Source organism: Strigops habroptila, chromosome Z, assembly GCF_004027225.2.
Source record: "Strigops habroptila isolate Jane chromosome Z, bStrHab1.2.pri, whole genome shotgun sequence".
In the NCBI taxonomy this organism is placed as follows: Eukaryota; Metazoa; Chordata; class Aves; order Psittaciformes; family Psittacidae; genus Strigops; species Strigops habroptila.
Window position 1 is genome coordinate 98,450,493 of NC_044302.2, and position 18,382 is coordinate 98,468,874.

Sequence of the window (18,382 nt, forward strand, 5' to 3'; positions counted from 1 at the left end):
AAGACAGATTTAATGAGCTGGGATAGGGGCAGGATTTTGAGGAAGGCAGAAAGGTCGAGTTTCCTCCAGGAAGGCACCATATATTCCTCCCATGGGGAAAACTGGTCAGGTTTTACAGACTGAAAAGTGCTGCTGATGTCTGATCAGCAGGGACCTCGTCTAGCAGCTGAATTCCCTTAAAAGTCTGCCTGTTTTGAGTAAATTCCTCTTTCTCCCTCTAAGGCTTGACCTTGTAGTTGGTACCACCAGCTGCTGTGTGCATAGCTGCAGGTGGATTATAATTTATATATGAGCCAGTTCTACCAGGTCTTATCTTTGGGTTGTTCAACAATGCTGTCTAAGCACCCTCTAAGGTGATTTTGTTCCTGGAGTGTTAGACAAAGGCTAGCCAATAAACCTGAGTGAGAGAGAAAGAAGAAATTTCCCACTTTGTTTCTTTTTCAGAAGTGAACATAGACCACAAATTGTGCTGTCGCCTAACGCTGCCCTAGATCATTAAGTCTGAACAATGTGGTGTAAGTGCTGCAGATTTGTATGGGCATAAATCAGAGTACAGTTAGATACATAAACAGCTTTAAAAAGGGAAACATCCTGTGCCGTTAAAGGAAAAGCACTGCAACTTATTTCTGAATGAGTCCTTAAGCAGTGATGCGAGAAGCCTTTCTCCACTGCGCTTGGGGTTTGTTTGCTGCATAGCCTGAACAGCCCCTTCTGTACCAACTTTCCAACACTTCCTAACTTATTACATTAACTATTCAGAGCAAATAAGCTGTTTATTTATTCCAGAGCTGTTAAACAATAAAAACAGATCTTATGCAACTCCATATGTCTTAGATGTAGTAGAGCTACAAACATCAACACCGACATCCTCTGAACATCATGTACATACCGTACAATTCATGTGTATTTGCTGGCATTAGGAACAGGAAAAGCTCGTGTAGTGACCCAAGACCAGGTAGAAGAGACTGCCAATTAAAGGTATTCAGCATAGGAAAGAAAGAAACAATTAAAATCCACTGCACAGTCCTCAAATTCAGTAAGAAGCCAGCTGTCACTTACCAGTTACTTCATCGTTCTTTCAGATTGCCATTGCTGCTACAGCTTTTATATCTCTTTTTTCTTTTTTTTTTTTAAAGGAAAAGTTGCTCCATGAATATTTATTGCATTGTCACAAGCTGGACCAGATAAGCCTGACACTGAAAAGTGGATTTGTTTACACTAACAACAAATAAATAAATTTGCTACTAAACACTGTGAATGAGCTGGCAGCAGCATTCCCAACTGAGTTCTGTATTCGGTTCTCAGCCTCAGCGTGGTGGAAAGCACATGAGCATGGAGAAATAAAATGCTATAGAGGATCAGCACTGTTTGGATCAGCATACGGTCAGCATTGAACCTTGGAGAGGCATCTCATGCCTGTAGCAAAGGTCTTGGCAACTGCCTAAATGCCACCAAGCAATGCCTTGGTTCCCCTCCAAGTGCCTGTGACGGAGCCTGTGGAAAGAAACTCACTTGTGGTAGGGCTTTTAGCTTCCGGCTGAGCTGTAGTTGGTGCAAGATGGCAGGTGGGAACCTGGAATGTTGTGCGAGCTGGGTTTTGAAGCGGGATTTTGCCAAGAGTGGCTGGGGCTGAGCAGCACTTTGCCAGCACCCATCCACCACCTCCAGCACCAGTGGGCAGGCATTGCCATACCCCAGACTGGCAGACAGCGACTGCAAGGGAGGAATCATTCCAGTCCCTCCCAGACCCAAACACTACTCAGCTAAACCTCCTTGCCTAAATAAATGCATCTTTTGGGACAGAATTTGGGTGCTGCCACTTCCACAACTGATGTTCCTCCTAACAAGACATGATGAAGATTTGTGTCTGTTTTTCACAGTTACCTTATTGTTGGCCAATGTTAAAAACACATGATATTTCATCAGCTTGCCATGTCTTCTCTTTACCGCACATGACAAAAAGATCCGAAATGTCATGTATTTCACTACCAGCACACAATCACAAAAGAAATAGGAAATAAAAAAACCTATTCTAATCAGAAGCTGAAATGGTAGTATCATCTTTAGGCAATGCATGATATTTTAGCTTTCTGTCATACACGGGGAATGTAAACACCTATAAAATGTCATGCATTTGCAGTCATAAATGAACTCGTGTAAACATTTAGCTGAAAGATGCATGAGATTCCATCCTTTTGCCATATTCACAAAGCTGCATAATAAATTTGGGGGCAAACTGACTATTTATTGGTTTGCTTCATATTTAGGAGACAAGACTATCAATTAAGCAGATCTGCAGATACTCCTACACTCAGACTAGCTTTTTTTCCTCGCTGTTTCTTGACGAAGCACTGTAACACACCAGACTTTGCTTAGAGACACAGAAATTTTGCTGATGTTTGGGAAATTCCCAGTGGAAAGCTGTAGTTGCAATTCTAGTGTTCACCTCCTACGGGACCAGCTTTAAGTGCCCTGTGCTGCAGAAGGCTGCCTTCTCATGACTTTCATCCTTCCTTACCAACACCTCAGCCATCTGCTCTCTGCAGCAACAAGGACCAAGCCCAGAATGCTAACCCAGGTCTGAACAAGCTCAGATTGCTGCTGCTGCAACCTACAATAATCCCTGTGTGTCCCTTCTTTCTTTCACAGGGTAAAACGTGGTGAGCCCAGGAGGAAAAGAGCAGGCATTAACCAGAGTGCCAGCAAAAATTACTTGTACAATGAGCAGCTTGTTTAAGGCCACAGCTGATTGAGAAATCTATTATGGGGATCTCCTGACTCCTTCTGTAAAGGGCATACACCATTATTCTTTTAAGATAATATTTGGATTCTTTCCATAGCCACATGCAGAAGAGCACCTTCGCAGTGAAATGGCTCTTTATGTAAAGGCTGACCACAAGAACATTCCCTGGAAAGCTGCTTTGATGGCTTTGCCAACGAGGCAGGTTTGGGTGCTAGAAGGTCTTTCCCCAGCAGAGCTGCTGCTGCTGCTTCCTGCTGTACCACTGACCTGCTATGGGACCATGTTGTCTTTTACCTCGTTGCCTCAGTTTCCTTCACTGTTAAATAAGAGAAACAGTATTCTGCTTTATAAGTTCACTGGGATGTCTGGATGAAAATCACAGGGCAGAGACAAAGCATTTTGTATAGATATACAATATACGATCCCTGGTGTTTCTGGGGATGCTGGGATGATAGAACTCCTTTGCATAGCTCTGATTTCTGAATTTCAAATATGGCAAACAGGGCTGAAATTTCATGTATTTTCTTTACCATTCCCATATCATTTTCTTTACAGACTCTCATGTTTGAGTTGCTTCACTGGGAAGAGAAGCTCTTTTGAGGGTAAAATTTAAAATAGCTGCAGGTACCTCTTGTCGGTGCTGTAGAAATGGAGAAAATGTGAAGTTACCGTGTGACATTAGCACAGGATTAATAATTCTGAAACACATTTTCAAGAAAACCAAAACAATAAGAACACCGAAAAACAGAGACACACAGCCTGTCCTAGACCCTGTGGAGAAGGGATTTCTGCTTTATCTTAGTGTAATTATCTGCCTAAGGAGAAATTAGTACATGCAGAGCTGGGACTTTGTTAAAAGTCACCTTGCTTTCATGGGAGCTGAGCACCTGCTGGCCCTACTTCTCACTTTTTTTTTTTTTTAAGAAAAATAAAAGCTACTGAGAGAGTCAAAAGCCTCGTAGTAGGTGTTTAAATTATAAAATATGGTTTGCACCAAATTCAACATAATGATAAGAATTGAGAACTTGCAGCCAGAGGGTGGCATTGGCATCAGCTGGAGGAAAACAGAACAGTACCACCACTGATGTGCAGCCACAGTGGTGTGCGACAAGGCATACATCAGACAGGATGGAAACAGTCTAAATTAGGAATAAGCTTTAATTCTTCCATTTCTACTCGCCTCAGATTTCCTGTGGCTGGGTGTGGGTGGTTACCCATCAACAACGTTACTTCAAACCTACTGAGTCACTCTTCAGAAACATTCAAGGACACTTATCTCTGTACCTGACTTAGCACAGAGACCTCAGTGGGATTATAGGCATGTGAACATGGCCCATCATGCCCACTCCAACAAGTGATGAATATTCTCATCTCCTAAATAGAGAGCTCCTAATTTAGGCTTTGAGAAAAGCAAGTATCTCCACACCTTGCAAGTGCGAGGCTTATATAATATGGATCTGAACATACATTTCCACCTACAGAAGGGAATACAGGTTTGCAAGGGATTTGGTAAGAACTATGCAACAGCAAAAATTCAGATTTCCCCAGTGATCTCAAAATACCTTTTAGATTTATTCCCTCTGCATCCATCAGCACAGTATTACGTTTCATCAAAATGCAATAAAAGTTACTGAAATACAGGCCTCAAAGATACAGATTTCTTTCCAAATACTCACTTGCTTGTGAGATGAGTCTTGGGAGTAATCCCAAACTCTCCAAAGAGAGTAACAAAGACATTGGCATCGGTTCCTGCTCCCCGGACATCTCCTGTCACTGTCACCACCTCGTAGACTGTGGAAGGAGAAAAGAAAGATCAGGACAACAGGAGAAATCCCCCACTTTATATATCCATAGGATCATAGAATCCCAGACTGGTTTGGGTTAGAAGAGAATTTAAAGCTCATGCAATTCCAATCCCCTGCCACGGGCAGCGACACCTTCCACTAGAACAGGTTGCTCCAAGCCCCGTCCAACCTGGCCTTGAACACTACCAGGGATGGGGCAGCCACAGCTTCTCTGGGCACCCTGTGCTAGTGCCTCACCACGCTTACACAGTACTTCTGCCTAAGAGCTCATCTCAATCTCCCCTCTGGCAGGTTAAAGCCATTCCCCCTTGTCCTGTCCCTACAGGCCCTTGTCCAAAGCCCCTCCAGGTTTCTTGTGGCCCCTTTAGGCACTGGGAGCTGCTCTAAGGTCTCCCCTTAAGGAACGTTCTCTTCTCCAGGCTGAACCCACCCAGCTCTCTCAGCCTCTCGATGTCTATTACATTTAGATCTAAGCCATCCCTAAACCTGAGCTGAAATACAGACCCCAAAGATGGATCTCTGCACTCAACAGTGAAACAAACCCACCTCTTGGAGAGGGCAGAGTCACTGCTAAGGATCAACACAACTGGTGAAAGTCATCACATCAAACCACAACTGTTGGAGACACTTTAGATGAGAAGACAGGGATGCAGTTAGGACAGATTTTGCTGCAAATAAAACACTTCTCTGTGAGCACATCGCCTCCCCTACCATAATGCATGTGCATGTATTACAGATAACAGATGAATTTAGGTGAAGTGTTGAAGCTGTTGAGCCATTTTTTTCATTTATGCACATATCGATGCAGTGCATGCTTTCCTGTTTGCTCTGACAATATATTTGTATGAAGCTGAGAAATCACTACAGCTATAAAGTTTGCATTTCGGTTGTTCTGGAGATTTTACCAAAGACCAAATGGTAAATCATTATGAGAATAAGGTAGGAAAATGCTTAGAGTCTCAAAGCTCTATCAATTTATCTTTCCAAGTAGTAGATTGAGCAGCAACTTTATTACCACACATATTTATCTTCTTGGAAGACACACAAGTTAAAAATAGCTTTTTATTCAAGTGGAGGAAGGCATGACAAGATCCAATGGTCACAATGTAGAGGCAGATACATTCAGATTAGTGTCAGATACACATTTCTTAAGCAGATTGATGAGACAATTTAGAACAAGATGTAAGACTTGAAAACAGGTTACATGTCTTGGCTGGCTCAGTGCAGAAGGAATTGGGAAAAGTTATAAAACTTCACCTATGGCCAAACCGAGCTCATTGAGATGAGCTCTTAGGCAGAAGTTCTTCGCTGTGAGGATGGTGAGGCGTTGGCACAGGTTGCCCAGAGAAGCTGTGGCTGTCCCATCCACATGGCCTCTTTGTGGCTTTAGACCACATGATGGTCATTAGCTAATTAGTATTTCAGGCTCAGACCTATAAGCTGGAGGAAAGGATAAACACTCATGATTTCCTCTTGCACAGCCTGCCTGACTGCCAAATATGTGATTAGTACTAATGCTGTATGAATGTCCTCTTCATGAGTGCATCAGAACTGTTACGTATTTCGTTAGTGCCCATCTTTCCCTCCCTACCTCACATATATATTCAAAAGAGATAAAACCTGTATTGGAACTATACTCTGAGCAGCAACCATTGTTCCCCACTAACACTCCTCCCTCAAAGGACCACAGAGAAGAAACTAAATCACCAGTTTAACTGAAAAGCATGGAGACAGAAAGCTAGAGCAAAGTCCAGGCCACTCAGGAGGGGAGATTGAGATGAGCTCTCAGCAGAAGTTCTTCCCTGTGAGGATGGTGAGGTGTTGGAACAGGTTGCCCAGAGAAGCTGTGGCTGCCCATCCACAGACAGGGCTTGGAGCAACCTGGTCTAGTGGAAGGTGTCCCTGCCCATGGCAGGGGGCTGGAACTGGATGAGCTTTAAGGTCCCTTCCAACCCAAATCAGTCTGGGATTCTACGAAAACTGATTAGAAACTGCTCCTCATTTCCAGCAGCTCTATCGCACTGAGACAGGAAAGAAAAAGGTACTATAATATTTTCCAAATCTCACCTTTCCATGAATGTAAATGAGACAGAAAGGGGACATTATTATCATAAACACAGTAAGCTATGATATATGTTCTGGTAAATTTTCAGAATTCATTGGCTTGGCATATTTAATTTTTGGTCTTAAAGGAAAGGAGGTTTCTTTGGAAAAAACGAATATGAAATCCACAGCTTGCACATGAGTAATATGTATGAACAGTGTTTTCATTTCACCTTCCTCCTGTTAGCACTCACACATGCCAAAGGGAGATGTTTGGCATAGTGTGGGGAGACAGATAACGTCCTCGCATTAGCCATTAGCAGGAGGAAGACGCGTAATCCACCCTGCTCCAGTGATTCACCACCGATGGCTTCATGGTTTTCAGTGCTGTATTGGCTCTGCTTTGGTAACAGGGAGTTTACATCATTAATTCATAATATTTCTGTACTCTTTTATAGCAGCCTTTTATGCCTGGCCCTCTCAAAGCAAATTGCAACTTATCTGTACCATGGAAGTACTTATAACTGTTAGAGCATCCTATAGGCATTTCTGAAGTGGCCATTACAGCTCAGCATCCCTCTGCAAGCATTCATTTGGGAAAAGGGCCTTTAATGCATTGTCCCCCCTCTTTCCACAGAGGCTCAGCAAATGTAGCTCTTTCCCTGTTTTCAGGTCAAGTTGTGACCAAGTTCTTGCTGACAGGCACATGGCTGACGGCATTTTTCCTGTAAAAAGGGAGGGAAAAGAGTAATTGCAATACTCTAAGTTTGCAGAGACCTTTCAAAAGCTCAGGTATATTTTCTAGTGAGTTGTTTTTCTCCCACTAGAGAACTGCCAGGACTCATATGTGGCAGGCAGAGCCTGTCATGTTACATCTGCCCATGTTTACATCAAGTGAAACCGTCTTCTGAACCAGTCTGCTGTACCTCTACAGTCATTGACGTCACCCCATCTATACATCTAACCTAAATTTCCTTACAGAAGACATAAGTCAGATCTACTTCCACTTTTCACCTCCTAAGAAATGAGATGATGGGACACAAGGAAATTAAGTGTCTAAGACAACACCATCAACAAGCCACAATATTCCCCCCATCTCTAAAAATCAAAACCCTTCTCTAATTCCCACAATGGGAGACTCACAGTTGCAAGAAAACACAAGCCATGAGTACATACAAATTTGCACTTTGTGTTCACAACCCCAAATTCAGCCTCCACACACCACAGCGAGCAAGCAGCAGTTTTAACCAGGACAGGTGTGCTGAGCCCTGCCCGAGTAGCATATGTCATTACTGAGCACATGCACAGAGGGATGAAACAAGGGGCTGGGTCGGTGACACCAGCACATCACCACATTTGACAAGTGTCATGGTGCACCCCGGAAGGAGAAAGGAGCCCTGCTGCCCCTTCTCCAGCACTATGGCTGTGCAGCCAGCTGTGCAAGTCAACGATGTTGTAGCTTCCCAGAGATGTCCAGGAAGTCAGGACTTCCTTTGCAGGAAGAAAATAGAGGTTTAATATTAGTACTGATGTTAGCTCTTTCTGGAGAAGGCATCTGGAGGCAGTTTATTTAGCTACTTCCTTTGAAGGCATGGAAGTTCGCTGGTCTGGGTCCAGAGTTGTTTGCTGTCACAGAATCGCAGGATGGTTTGGGTTAGAAGAGACCTTAAAGCTCATGCAGTTCCAGCCCCCTGCTATGGGCAGGGACACCTTCCACTAGATCAGGTTGCTCCAAGCCCCGTCCAACCTGGCTTTCTTTGCATTTCTTTTATTCATGATCAACCACTGACAGCTGATGGATATCATCTTTGGTGGGAGCATCTCTGCAGCTTGAAGACCCAGCAGGCAGAACAAGCTACTGTTCGGGGATGGGGGGCAACGTTCTCTACCCTAACCCCTTTGCTGGGAACAGCAATCATGGTATAAGACAACAAGAACTGCAGACTAGTGACATTTCTTAATCATCCCAGTAGTTTGCTCTTGAATAACTGAATATTCTGGCTTTGAGACAACATGTTCAGCCTTAGCAAATCCCAGGCATAAACATCTTGTACTTTGTGATTTGGGACAATAAAGCCGAATTAGCTGAAAAGCTTGAAATTGGATTTCTGTGGAAGTCACAGTTCGAACCAAGGGTTTCTGGGCTAGGAAGATCAATTTTGCTGCTTCAGTGCATCTGAGGCAGGGCTCCCCAGCTGTGAAGGGGAAGATGAAGAAAATACAGAAGTATCTCAAGTATCATACATGTTTCATTACACAAACTAGGTCTTTCCTTCCCACCGAGTTCCTTACTTTTTCAGATGGTCTCACGGTATTTCCAATCTTTTCCTCATTTTGAGCCCTGATTTTTCAAACCCCTCTCCACCACTTGAGATCTGAATTGCCTGCTGAGGATTCACCTCCATCACTGCTGTGAATATTCTTAGGATCATGGGCATTAATGCTCACCAAGGATTTGCTTCTACAGTGCAATGATGCCAGCCCCTAAAATCCCTCCACTGATGGAAAATAGCTACCCAAATTCTCCCAGTTTGGTTTTAACAGGGGCACTGTGTAAATAAGATTGAACCCCTGATTATTCACTTCTTATCTTCCACCTCCATCAGTTCCACACGGGATATATACTTATTACCAGGCAAAGTTAGAATAAAATAATTCATCCAGTTTACATTGTCAAATGGAAGGGTAAAAAACTCCAAGAACCAACCCATAACAGAAGTGCAATATTTCCTTGCAAAGTCATGAAATACAAAGGTTGCTATTTTCCCATTTTTTGACACTGATGCACACAGTCAGTTCAAGATTTCTTTTGGGGTTGTTGCTTGGTCCAACAGTCAAAGATAAATTATAGCAAAGTTCTTCAGGATAGAATAAGGTTTTGGTGTATCACTCCAGATTTGGCTATTATTTATACTCCTCATTGGAACTAAATGCAAATAAAGGGAGCACTCACAGGGATTTTCTGGTTACCCTTGAAGTTTCCAAGTGCATCCAAAGTCTCCCTCTTCCCTTATTTATGAGATGTCAGTATGTAGTCACTTTACATTTAGCTGTCTGACATCTTTAAGAGATCTAGTAGGGAACCTTTAAGCTCCTCAAAGAGGTCTGCTCTCAAAGCAGAGTTTGAAAGGGCTGGTTCAATCCCACTGACATTTCCTCCACAGAGTCAGTTGAGAGACCACAGTGAAGACACTGCAACGTTTTGCTAGGTGCGCACCTCAAGAGTTTATGGTTTTTCCCATCTTGGTCAGCAGGACTTCAAAATGAACTTTCTTCAAAGCTTTGCAATAACTTTTGGTTTCCATGATGTGAAAACCAACTCCTTTATATGCATTCCTGCTGGTCTTACAGACTGAGATGTACTTTGGCAGGGAGCATTCAGCCTCTCCATGGATGGATAGCTTTGCAGCCACCGTACCCCTATTTCCTTCTTGGTTAAACATAAGGTGCTAACCATGACATTCCCATGTCCCTGTGTCAAATATTGGCCTTGGTCATCTGCCTCCCTTCAAACTCGACAGGATGCCCCAAATGTCCATGCCTCTTCACCCAAGCTGCTGACTTGGTGAGGTCATTAAATGTGAGGATGCTTCTGCCTATTTGTGCTACTCCTCAACACTTTTCCTACCACTGTTGGCTGAATTCATCATACACCATGGATAGATGAGCCCCAAAGACAGGTCGCAAAAGGAAAAGGAAGGGTACTGGATCTCAGCTTGAACATCATCCTGCTGCGCAGGCAACTGCTCACAGGAAGACACCTACATTTAGGTGCTTTAGGACAAAGGTAAGCCTATTCTGAATGCACATGACCAATTTTCAGTAATCTGTGTTGTTATAATGGGAATGCTTGACTTTCAGGCCACTGTCCAAATCTTGCTTTTCTCCGAGTGGACTAGGCAGAGTCAATACAAAGCTTTAAATACAGCCACTGATACAGGCTTTTTTGTTCCAAATATTACCTCAATCAAGAGGAATTTGGTGCACTTATCTGGTAGATATTGAATCCCCAGCTGACTGCACTGTTCAGCTATCTGGTATGAAGACCAGTCAAAATTTCAGCAAGCTAAACAGAATTGATTTGCTATGGACTGCTTTTCATGGGCACATACAAGCTCAATAACGGAAATAACAGACATACTTTCTCTGCTGAAAATAAGCATTCAGAAATGGTCGTTTCAAGCACAAGATATAGACAGCATAAAATCAGTATCAAGTTTCACTGCAGCGTTCCGGGAAGAACTTACATCCATTTCCCTGTCCTGCAGAAAGAGCTGATAGTATAAACCTGTCCATTCAGTGGCCAGAGTACAGAAATACTCACTTCAAAACGGTTGCTAAAATTACTGTAAAGCTGTAAAGACTGACAAGTGGAGGCTGAGATCCTCTAGCTAAGAGCATGCAAAATTCCCTTAGCTCCACAAGGAAGGAATATCTTCAGGGCAGAAGAGTGCTTTGGCTGATAAAGTCAGGTTTTTCTGACTCCAACATGGGACTGCTTAGCACCAATTATGACAGTCACTGCAGAGCCCTTCAGGTCACATTCTCATATGGTGAACGTGGAGAACTGAGCCAGAGCTCACGACGGTGCCTAACGGTCTAGCAAAAGTGGCCCTTCATAGGAAACAATTAAGAGATACGCCACGATTATACAGGTGCAATAAGACAGCAAAGCAAGGAGTCATCAAAGAGTCTGGGTAAGGAAAGGGAAGGCAGGAATTAGAGCTAAGCTAAACTGCAAGCATGGGCAAGGAAACAGAGTGGGTAAAAGCCCCAAGGTGGCTTGCAGACATGAGACATCCCAGTGTGCACAGAAGCACCAGTGTCCTGAAGGCAGCCTTCTCTCCTCCAGTATGTCTACCTTCTACTCCTCTTCGAGCTGATCTATCAAATACAATCATGTACCTCATTTGTGGCAAACCTCATCTCCCTCACTGCCTCCTGCTTCCTCAAAGCTCCACAAACCCAGGCTACATGCACAAAGTAAGCAGGATCTAAACCCTCCTACACCAAGGCAGCAGAAGGAACCAGCAAGATGCTGTCTTCATCTTGACTATAAACCCAAACCAACACAGCTTGAAATTATGGTTATCAGAGCTACTTTCAGAAGCATCTGTTTAACAGGATGCATTTACCTCAGCAGCAGTAATGGTTGTCTGCACTTTGCTGTATTTCCAGTTGGAAATTCACTGATTATTCTCAATATTCACTTAATGTTGACTCATGCAAAGCACCAATCACTCTGGCTCCTACTAAAGCACTTCAGCTTATGTTTGCTTGGAGTACCTGAAAAGAACCTTGATAACTACATGCATGCAAAATACCTGTAAGTTTTAAGGGTCTGTGCTGATTGTTACAAGGTATGTTTGCCAAAATGATGCTCTATCCACACGAACACACCAGTTAAATACTTACTATGATTACATTTTTATGAGGACCACCATTTCCCCACCGTGAAGAGGGGCCTTTGAAATCAGAGCTTGTTTGTTTTTACCAAGTCACAATTTGGGCAATAATTTCTTGTCATACACAAAATGAGTCAAATTCTTCTCTCATTCACTCTGGGGCAAATCTTGACTAACTCCATTAACTTGAGCACAATGACTTTGGATTCACACTGGCCAAACTGTGAACACATTTGGGCCTCACACGCTCCTGGAGATTGCCTGCTCTTTACATGCTTTAGCAAAAGTAGCTTTTGAGTTCAGCATGGATGCCAAATTAATTATTCAAGCAAAAGAGAGGGATATTTTCCATGAATATCTGGACGAGTTGCACACTGTTATACATTTTGCTATTCATACGTTATACAAAGAACTGCAGAATTAATAGTACCTTGCATTTTGAGACAGTTCATGGATATGAATTAAGGAAGTTTCCTGCAAGCTTACTACTCGTACTCACAAACTGCATTATCCTGAGCTCTGAAACATTATTTATCTTTAAAAATATAAACCAAAGCTGAACACTGTCCTGCCTGTTCCCACAGGCATTGTAGTTGAGGTTTGGAGTTTGTTTTACTTCATCAGCTATTGCAAATCAACATTTCATTCTCATGCACTGTAGGAAGCCAAACTTGATACATCTGCTGCTCCAGCTATCACTTAAAAGTGCTTTTGCCTTAGCACCACCAGAAAAAAACATCTCAGTTCTTCGCTGGAACAGCAAAGCAGAATTAGCTTAGCAATCGATGTCTTTGTTACTCAAGTTTAAATTGCGCTGGAGGAAAACACTGTGCCTCAGGGGAGGGAAACATTTGTGAGAAAAAACTGTTCCATTCCTTTCATTATCTTTTGGAGATGAGAAGGGCTTGCCAGGATGTGGGATGTCTCTGAATCACAACTGTGGACACGAACATTAGATACTGTTGTCCAACAGGAAGTGTATCATGCAGCCTGGGTAAAATACGATATTGATTTTACCTGCAGCACTGAGTCAAGTCTGTGGTAGAGCAATGTGTCTGCAGAACACAAGTGGAACTAATTCACTGCTGTCTATCACACCACCAGATTCAAACAAGATCCCCACTTTCTAGTTGTCTAGGCAGTAGGACAACCACAACCCTGGAGAGATGCTCTCCTTGCTGCCAGCCCTGACCCCCAATACCCATGTTTGAGAAAGAGGAATTTCACCAAAGACCATTTTTTTTGCAGACTTCCCCAGAACCCTTGGCCAGGAGGCGCTGCAGGTGTTGGATGCTGAGATGAGCAAGGCAAGACATGTCTCATGGTTTGTTTGTGGGGAACAGCTGAGTTGTTTTTGCAGAGAAAAACCCACCAACAGCAACATGTTTCAGAACCACTCAGCCAGAGGCAGTGAATCCAGCAGCAGGACCGTGTTCAGTAGCTGGCACAGCCACTAGCATGTGAGGACCGGATAACACCATGTGCAGAGACAGTTGTCCCATGACAGGCACACCGCCTGCAAGAGGGGGACACTGTGTCCTCTCTCTGAGGAACCAGCACCTTTTGCTCCTGAGACCAACTGTGTTTGAGGCTGATTGACAGAAAGCCATCTGTGTGCTGGGCTGCACCCCCAGAGCGTGAGCAGCAGGGTGAGGGAGGGGATTCTCCCCCCTTGCTGAGCTCTGGGGAGACACCACCTCCCCCCCCCCCCCCCCCCCGCAGTTCTGGTCCAACTCTGGGGCAACAGCACAAGAGGCACATGGAGCTGTTGGAGGGAGACCAGAGGAGGCCCCGGAGCTGCTGCGAGGGCTGGAGCAGCTCTGCTCTGGAGCCAGGCTGAGAGAGCTGGGCTGGGGCAGCCTGGAGAAGAGAAGGCTCCTGAAGGGGAGACCTTAGAGCAGCTCCAGTGCCTAAAGGGGCTCCAGGAAACCTGGAGAGGGGCTTTGGACAAGGGCCTGTAGGGACAGGACAAGGGGAATGGCTTTAACCTGCCAGAGGGCAGATTGAGATGAGCTCTGAGGCAGAAGTTCTTCCCTGTGAGGGTGCGGAGGCGCTGGCACAGGGTGCCCAGAGAGGCTGTGGCTGCCCCATCCCTGGCAGTGTTCAAGGCCAGGTTGGACACAGGGGCTTGGAGCAACCTGCTCTAGTGGAAGGTGTCTCTGCCCGTGGCAGGGGGTTGGAACTGGATGAGCTTTAAGGTCCCTCCCAACCCAAACCAGTCTGGGATTCTATGGTAAGCAGGGACCGATGCCTGCAGAAGCTTGTATTTATAACAAGTTATGTGTGTTACCTATACTTACACATTATTAGATGTCATGATGAATTAATTATAATTCTGCAACTTAATCATTCATGAAGGCACTTATTAAAATATGAATAACACCTTAAAAAAGTTTAAAAAAATATGAATTGCTATAACCTATGACCACCTCACCTCCTACCTCTTCCTTCTTTACATCTATCTCCTGATTAACACTTACAGCTCACCAAGCAAGCCTGATAGACACACTACCATGATACTGATGTCTATAAAATGGAGGAAACTGCAGAAAAATACAGCAGATCTGAACATCAGGGCATGAAGTGCCGAAAAGACTGATAGTTTCCAACAGCCACATCTAATTACAGCAACAATCAGCAACTGCTTTGTGATACGTGCCTAGTGAGTCTTGCAACACATATAAATCCATCAGCAAAAGCCAATATTATTATTTTCAGGCTGTTTGTGAGTGCTGCCACTCAGGTATCTGTGACATTGTGTTGGACAGCAATGTCCAGCAAGAAGAACCGAAGGCAGAAGAAAAACTCCCCTGACAATGCCCAAGGATGTATCTGCAACCGCACAGCACTGAGAATAAACAAATATTTGTGGTTTGAGCAGCAATAGTCAGCCAAGAAGAGGCCTTAACCAGATAAAAATACGTTATGTGGAAGTAATATCCTAGTCACATCCTCAACAGCTGAACAGGAACCCCCGGTAAACCACAGCATACAAGAGAAGCCTTGACACCAACCCTACCGCAAGTCTCTGCTTTCCTTGATGTTAGATGGATAAAACAGATCACCTGAAGCTGTGGGGATTGACCTAAAATGGAAGAGCTTCTGCCTAAGATCTCATGTCAATCTCCCCTCTGGCAGGTTAAAGCCATTCCCCCTTGTCCTGTCCCTACAGGCCCTTGTCCAAAGCCCCTCTCCAGGTTTCCTGGAGCCCCTTTAGGCACTGGAGCTGCTCTAAGGTGTCCCCTTCAGGAGCCTTCTCCTCTCCAGGCTGCCCCAGCCCAGCTCTCTCAGCCTGGCTCCAGAGCAGAGCTGCTCCAGCCCTCGCAGCATCTCTGTGGCCTCCTCTGGCCTCACTCCAACAGCTCCATGTCCCTCTTGTGTTGTTGCCCCAGAGTTGGAGGCAGGACTCCAGGTTTGCCCTGGTTCCTTCTCTGTGCTTAGTCCCTTACAGCTCAGTACAATTTTCTGCCCAGACTTTCCATTTGGATGGAGACATTTCTGCTGTTTTAATGGTACAGAGTTCAGATACTGGTCCAAATACTCAGGGAGAGGATGATAAACAGCTTTACAGAGAGTCTGGAAGAAGTATATTTAACAAAGCATAAACAAGAACAAATCCAATCATCCTTAGAATACCAACGCAGTCCTGAAACTGGGAATCTGATGCAGCAGTGGAAGGATTTGCTGTATTTGTGAGGAAAAGCAGCTCCTCAGTTTTCTTTCTGCAACCAGAGAATGAAAAACTACCCAGGCAAATCTTGGATTTTCTAAAAACACAAGAATCCTTATTAGATTCTTAAGGAGAGAGGAGAGGACAGGACAGAGAAGACAAAAAGCAAAAATCCCCATATGTTCTTGAATTATTCCAATGTGATCAAGTTCTAGTCCTGCATCCTCTAAAGGTCACCTTGGATGGTACCAATCATCAACTCCAGGCTGACTGGACACATAGGTTGGTGAAAACACTTCTAGAATTTAATGTCTTGATCTGCATTCAACATCTACTTCTCAGTGAATTCTTCTTCAGTTTCTCTTCAGGAACTTTCAGGCATTTTCCATTAAAAGTCCAAACCCAAACATTCAGTCTAATAAGTAGCCACAGGCAATTAAGGATATGAAACTGAACTTGCCATTCAGTTCAGATATGAGATCTGGGGTGTGAGGAGAGCAGCAGTGCTGTAAAGCTGCATCCTCACAGGTGTGGGTTTTACAGGCATCAGCCGTGCATCAGCTGCACCATGCGTTTGGCAGCCTGGTGCCTACAGCTGTTCCTCAGTGCTGTTTTTGGTGCTAGCAGCTGGGCTGAGCCATCCCAAATGGACCCTGTGTGAGTAATGGGGATGGCTCCTGCGTATGCTCGGGGCTGCTGAGTCCTGCCTGGGCAGAGGGAGAGCTGAGGGGTACATAAGCGCTCGCTCCCCCCAGCCCTGTGCTTGCATTTGCTGAGCACACACGTGTAAATGAAAGGAGGCATCTGCAAGGGTTTAAACCTTCAGATACCAACAAGTGCTTGCTGTGAAAGGTTTATTCACACTCATCTGCTTTACGATACTGATTTTCCATACCAATGACTAGCAGCAGCCCTGCTGCCAGTTGGTGACTGATCATGGACAACAAAGAGTTGCTGTGATTCCTTCCAAAGCCCCATCCACAGCATTTTAATTACTGATTTCCAATTTGTAAGACCCCATTTCAGCACAACATCTCCAGGCAACTGCAACGCTCCACTGGGACTACGCAGGTTTGTAGTGGGGGGTGGTTTTTGGTGCCTACATAAAAATATCAGCATGTGCTCCTGCAACTTAATCAACACTTGAATATCACAACCAGTTTAGTTTTGGCTTGTTCTGCCACACAAGCTGATAGCTCTTGGGTAAACTCATCTAGAAAACTCTAAAAGTGATCTAACCTTTTCAAAAGTTGTATTTTAGGCAGTGATTTGTAACTATGGAAAATGCTGAGGTGGAGACGTGGTGGATCTCACCCGCTTGCAAGGCAGGTGCAGCACCACCTTCTCTTGGGGGTGTGCTTTGCATGTCCCATCAGATCACAAGACATAAAACTGAGTACAAAACTCTTCCCTGAATGCCTTATGCCTAAAACACAAGCTCATTTTAACTGTAAGAAGAAAAATCTATCTTCCAAAGAGGAGTCCTTGTTTATCCTGATTTGGAATATTCATCAAAGCCTCAGTTTGGGAAGATCAGTGGATGTAGGGAACAGATGAGGTGATTTTGCTAGTGATGATCATCTATCATAAAAATATGTGATACATCTCTCCAGTCCTGTATATAGCGCAGGGAGAGAGCTGGCAACCACTCAGCGCTTGCTCTCCTCCTTCATTCTGCTGCTGAATTACATTAAACAGAATTTAGCGATAAACTCAGCGTGTCCTGAATGTTTTTTCTGTGTAACCCTTTGCTGCAGTCACTAGAGGAACATGATGTGATAAATATAACACAATAAAATGGATGGCTCACATCAAAAGAAATGATGAGCAGCTTGTATTTCTATTTACAAATCAACAGTGGCCATTTCCCCCACCACCACCATCTGAGACAACGTGTTAACAAAAACATGCATTTCTTGAGTAGCTTTCTTCATTTTACGATTATAATTGGCACTGCCAAGATCACTGAAGCCCAGCTTCACCCACTGTGCAATATGGACAAACCAGTGGTGTTGCATACAAAGTGGTCTCAGCATCTGTTCCTGGAAGAGAGGACTGAAGCCTCAAAGTACTGCATCTCCTGGGAGCTAATCCAAGGTTTGCTCCTTGGCCTGGGAGCATATACATCCCATGAACCTCTACAGTGTCTTTATCACAAGTCACCTATGCTTTCCTAGCCATTTACTGTCACACAGACCTGCCTTTTAATAGATTTCATGTATGGAAGTGCCTTATCCTTCATCTACTGTGAAACAGTCCTGGGAACTTTGGCCACACTTGCTGAGCACACACTTGTAAATGAAAGGAGATATCTGCAACGGTTTAAACCTTCAGATGGTGAAGATGGTGATCAAGTGAGCATAGTGCAGCAGGTCTGACTACATGCTACAGTAGAACTTCCAAAAAGACAAGGAAAACCCACTAGAGGATTTGTTTCCCTTTGAAGGAAAGATACCTACTTCTTGATAACCAGATCTGAAACTTGGCAGGAAAAAAAAAAAAAAAAAAAAAAAAAAAAATATATAAAAAAAGGATTTTGTTATCAATAGGACCCCAGAAAGATTATTTTCCTCTGAAATGAGATATGCCTCTTGTTGAGCTACAGTTACGCAAAGAGGGAAGCCCCAAGATCTCCTGAGTCAGCAGCACTTTACCTTGCACAGTACAGGAGGGAGTTTTCCACCATGTGCCACAGCCCAGGGATGTCTCCATGCTG

At 44.1% G+C, this 18,382-nt stretch overlaps 1 protein-coding gene across 1 annotated transcript in view; it reads right to left on the reverse strand.

Annotated features, from left to right (window-relative positions):
• LOC115601068 (lipoxygenase homology domain-containing protein 1-like) overlaps positions 1 to 18,382 on the reverse strand; it is a 61,509-nt gene that overhangs the window by 38,338 nt on the left and 4,789 nt on the right. Inside the window, exon 2 of the mRNA XM_030470584.1 lies at positions 4,420 to 4,534. Within this exon, the coding sequence (XP_030326444.1) occupies positions 4,420 to 4,534 (115 nt within the window). The remainder of the gene's footprint in view (positions 1 to 4,419; positions 4,535 to 18,382) is intronic.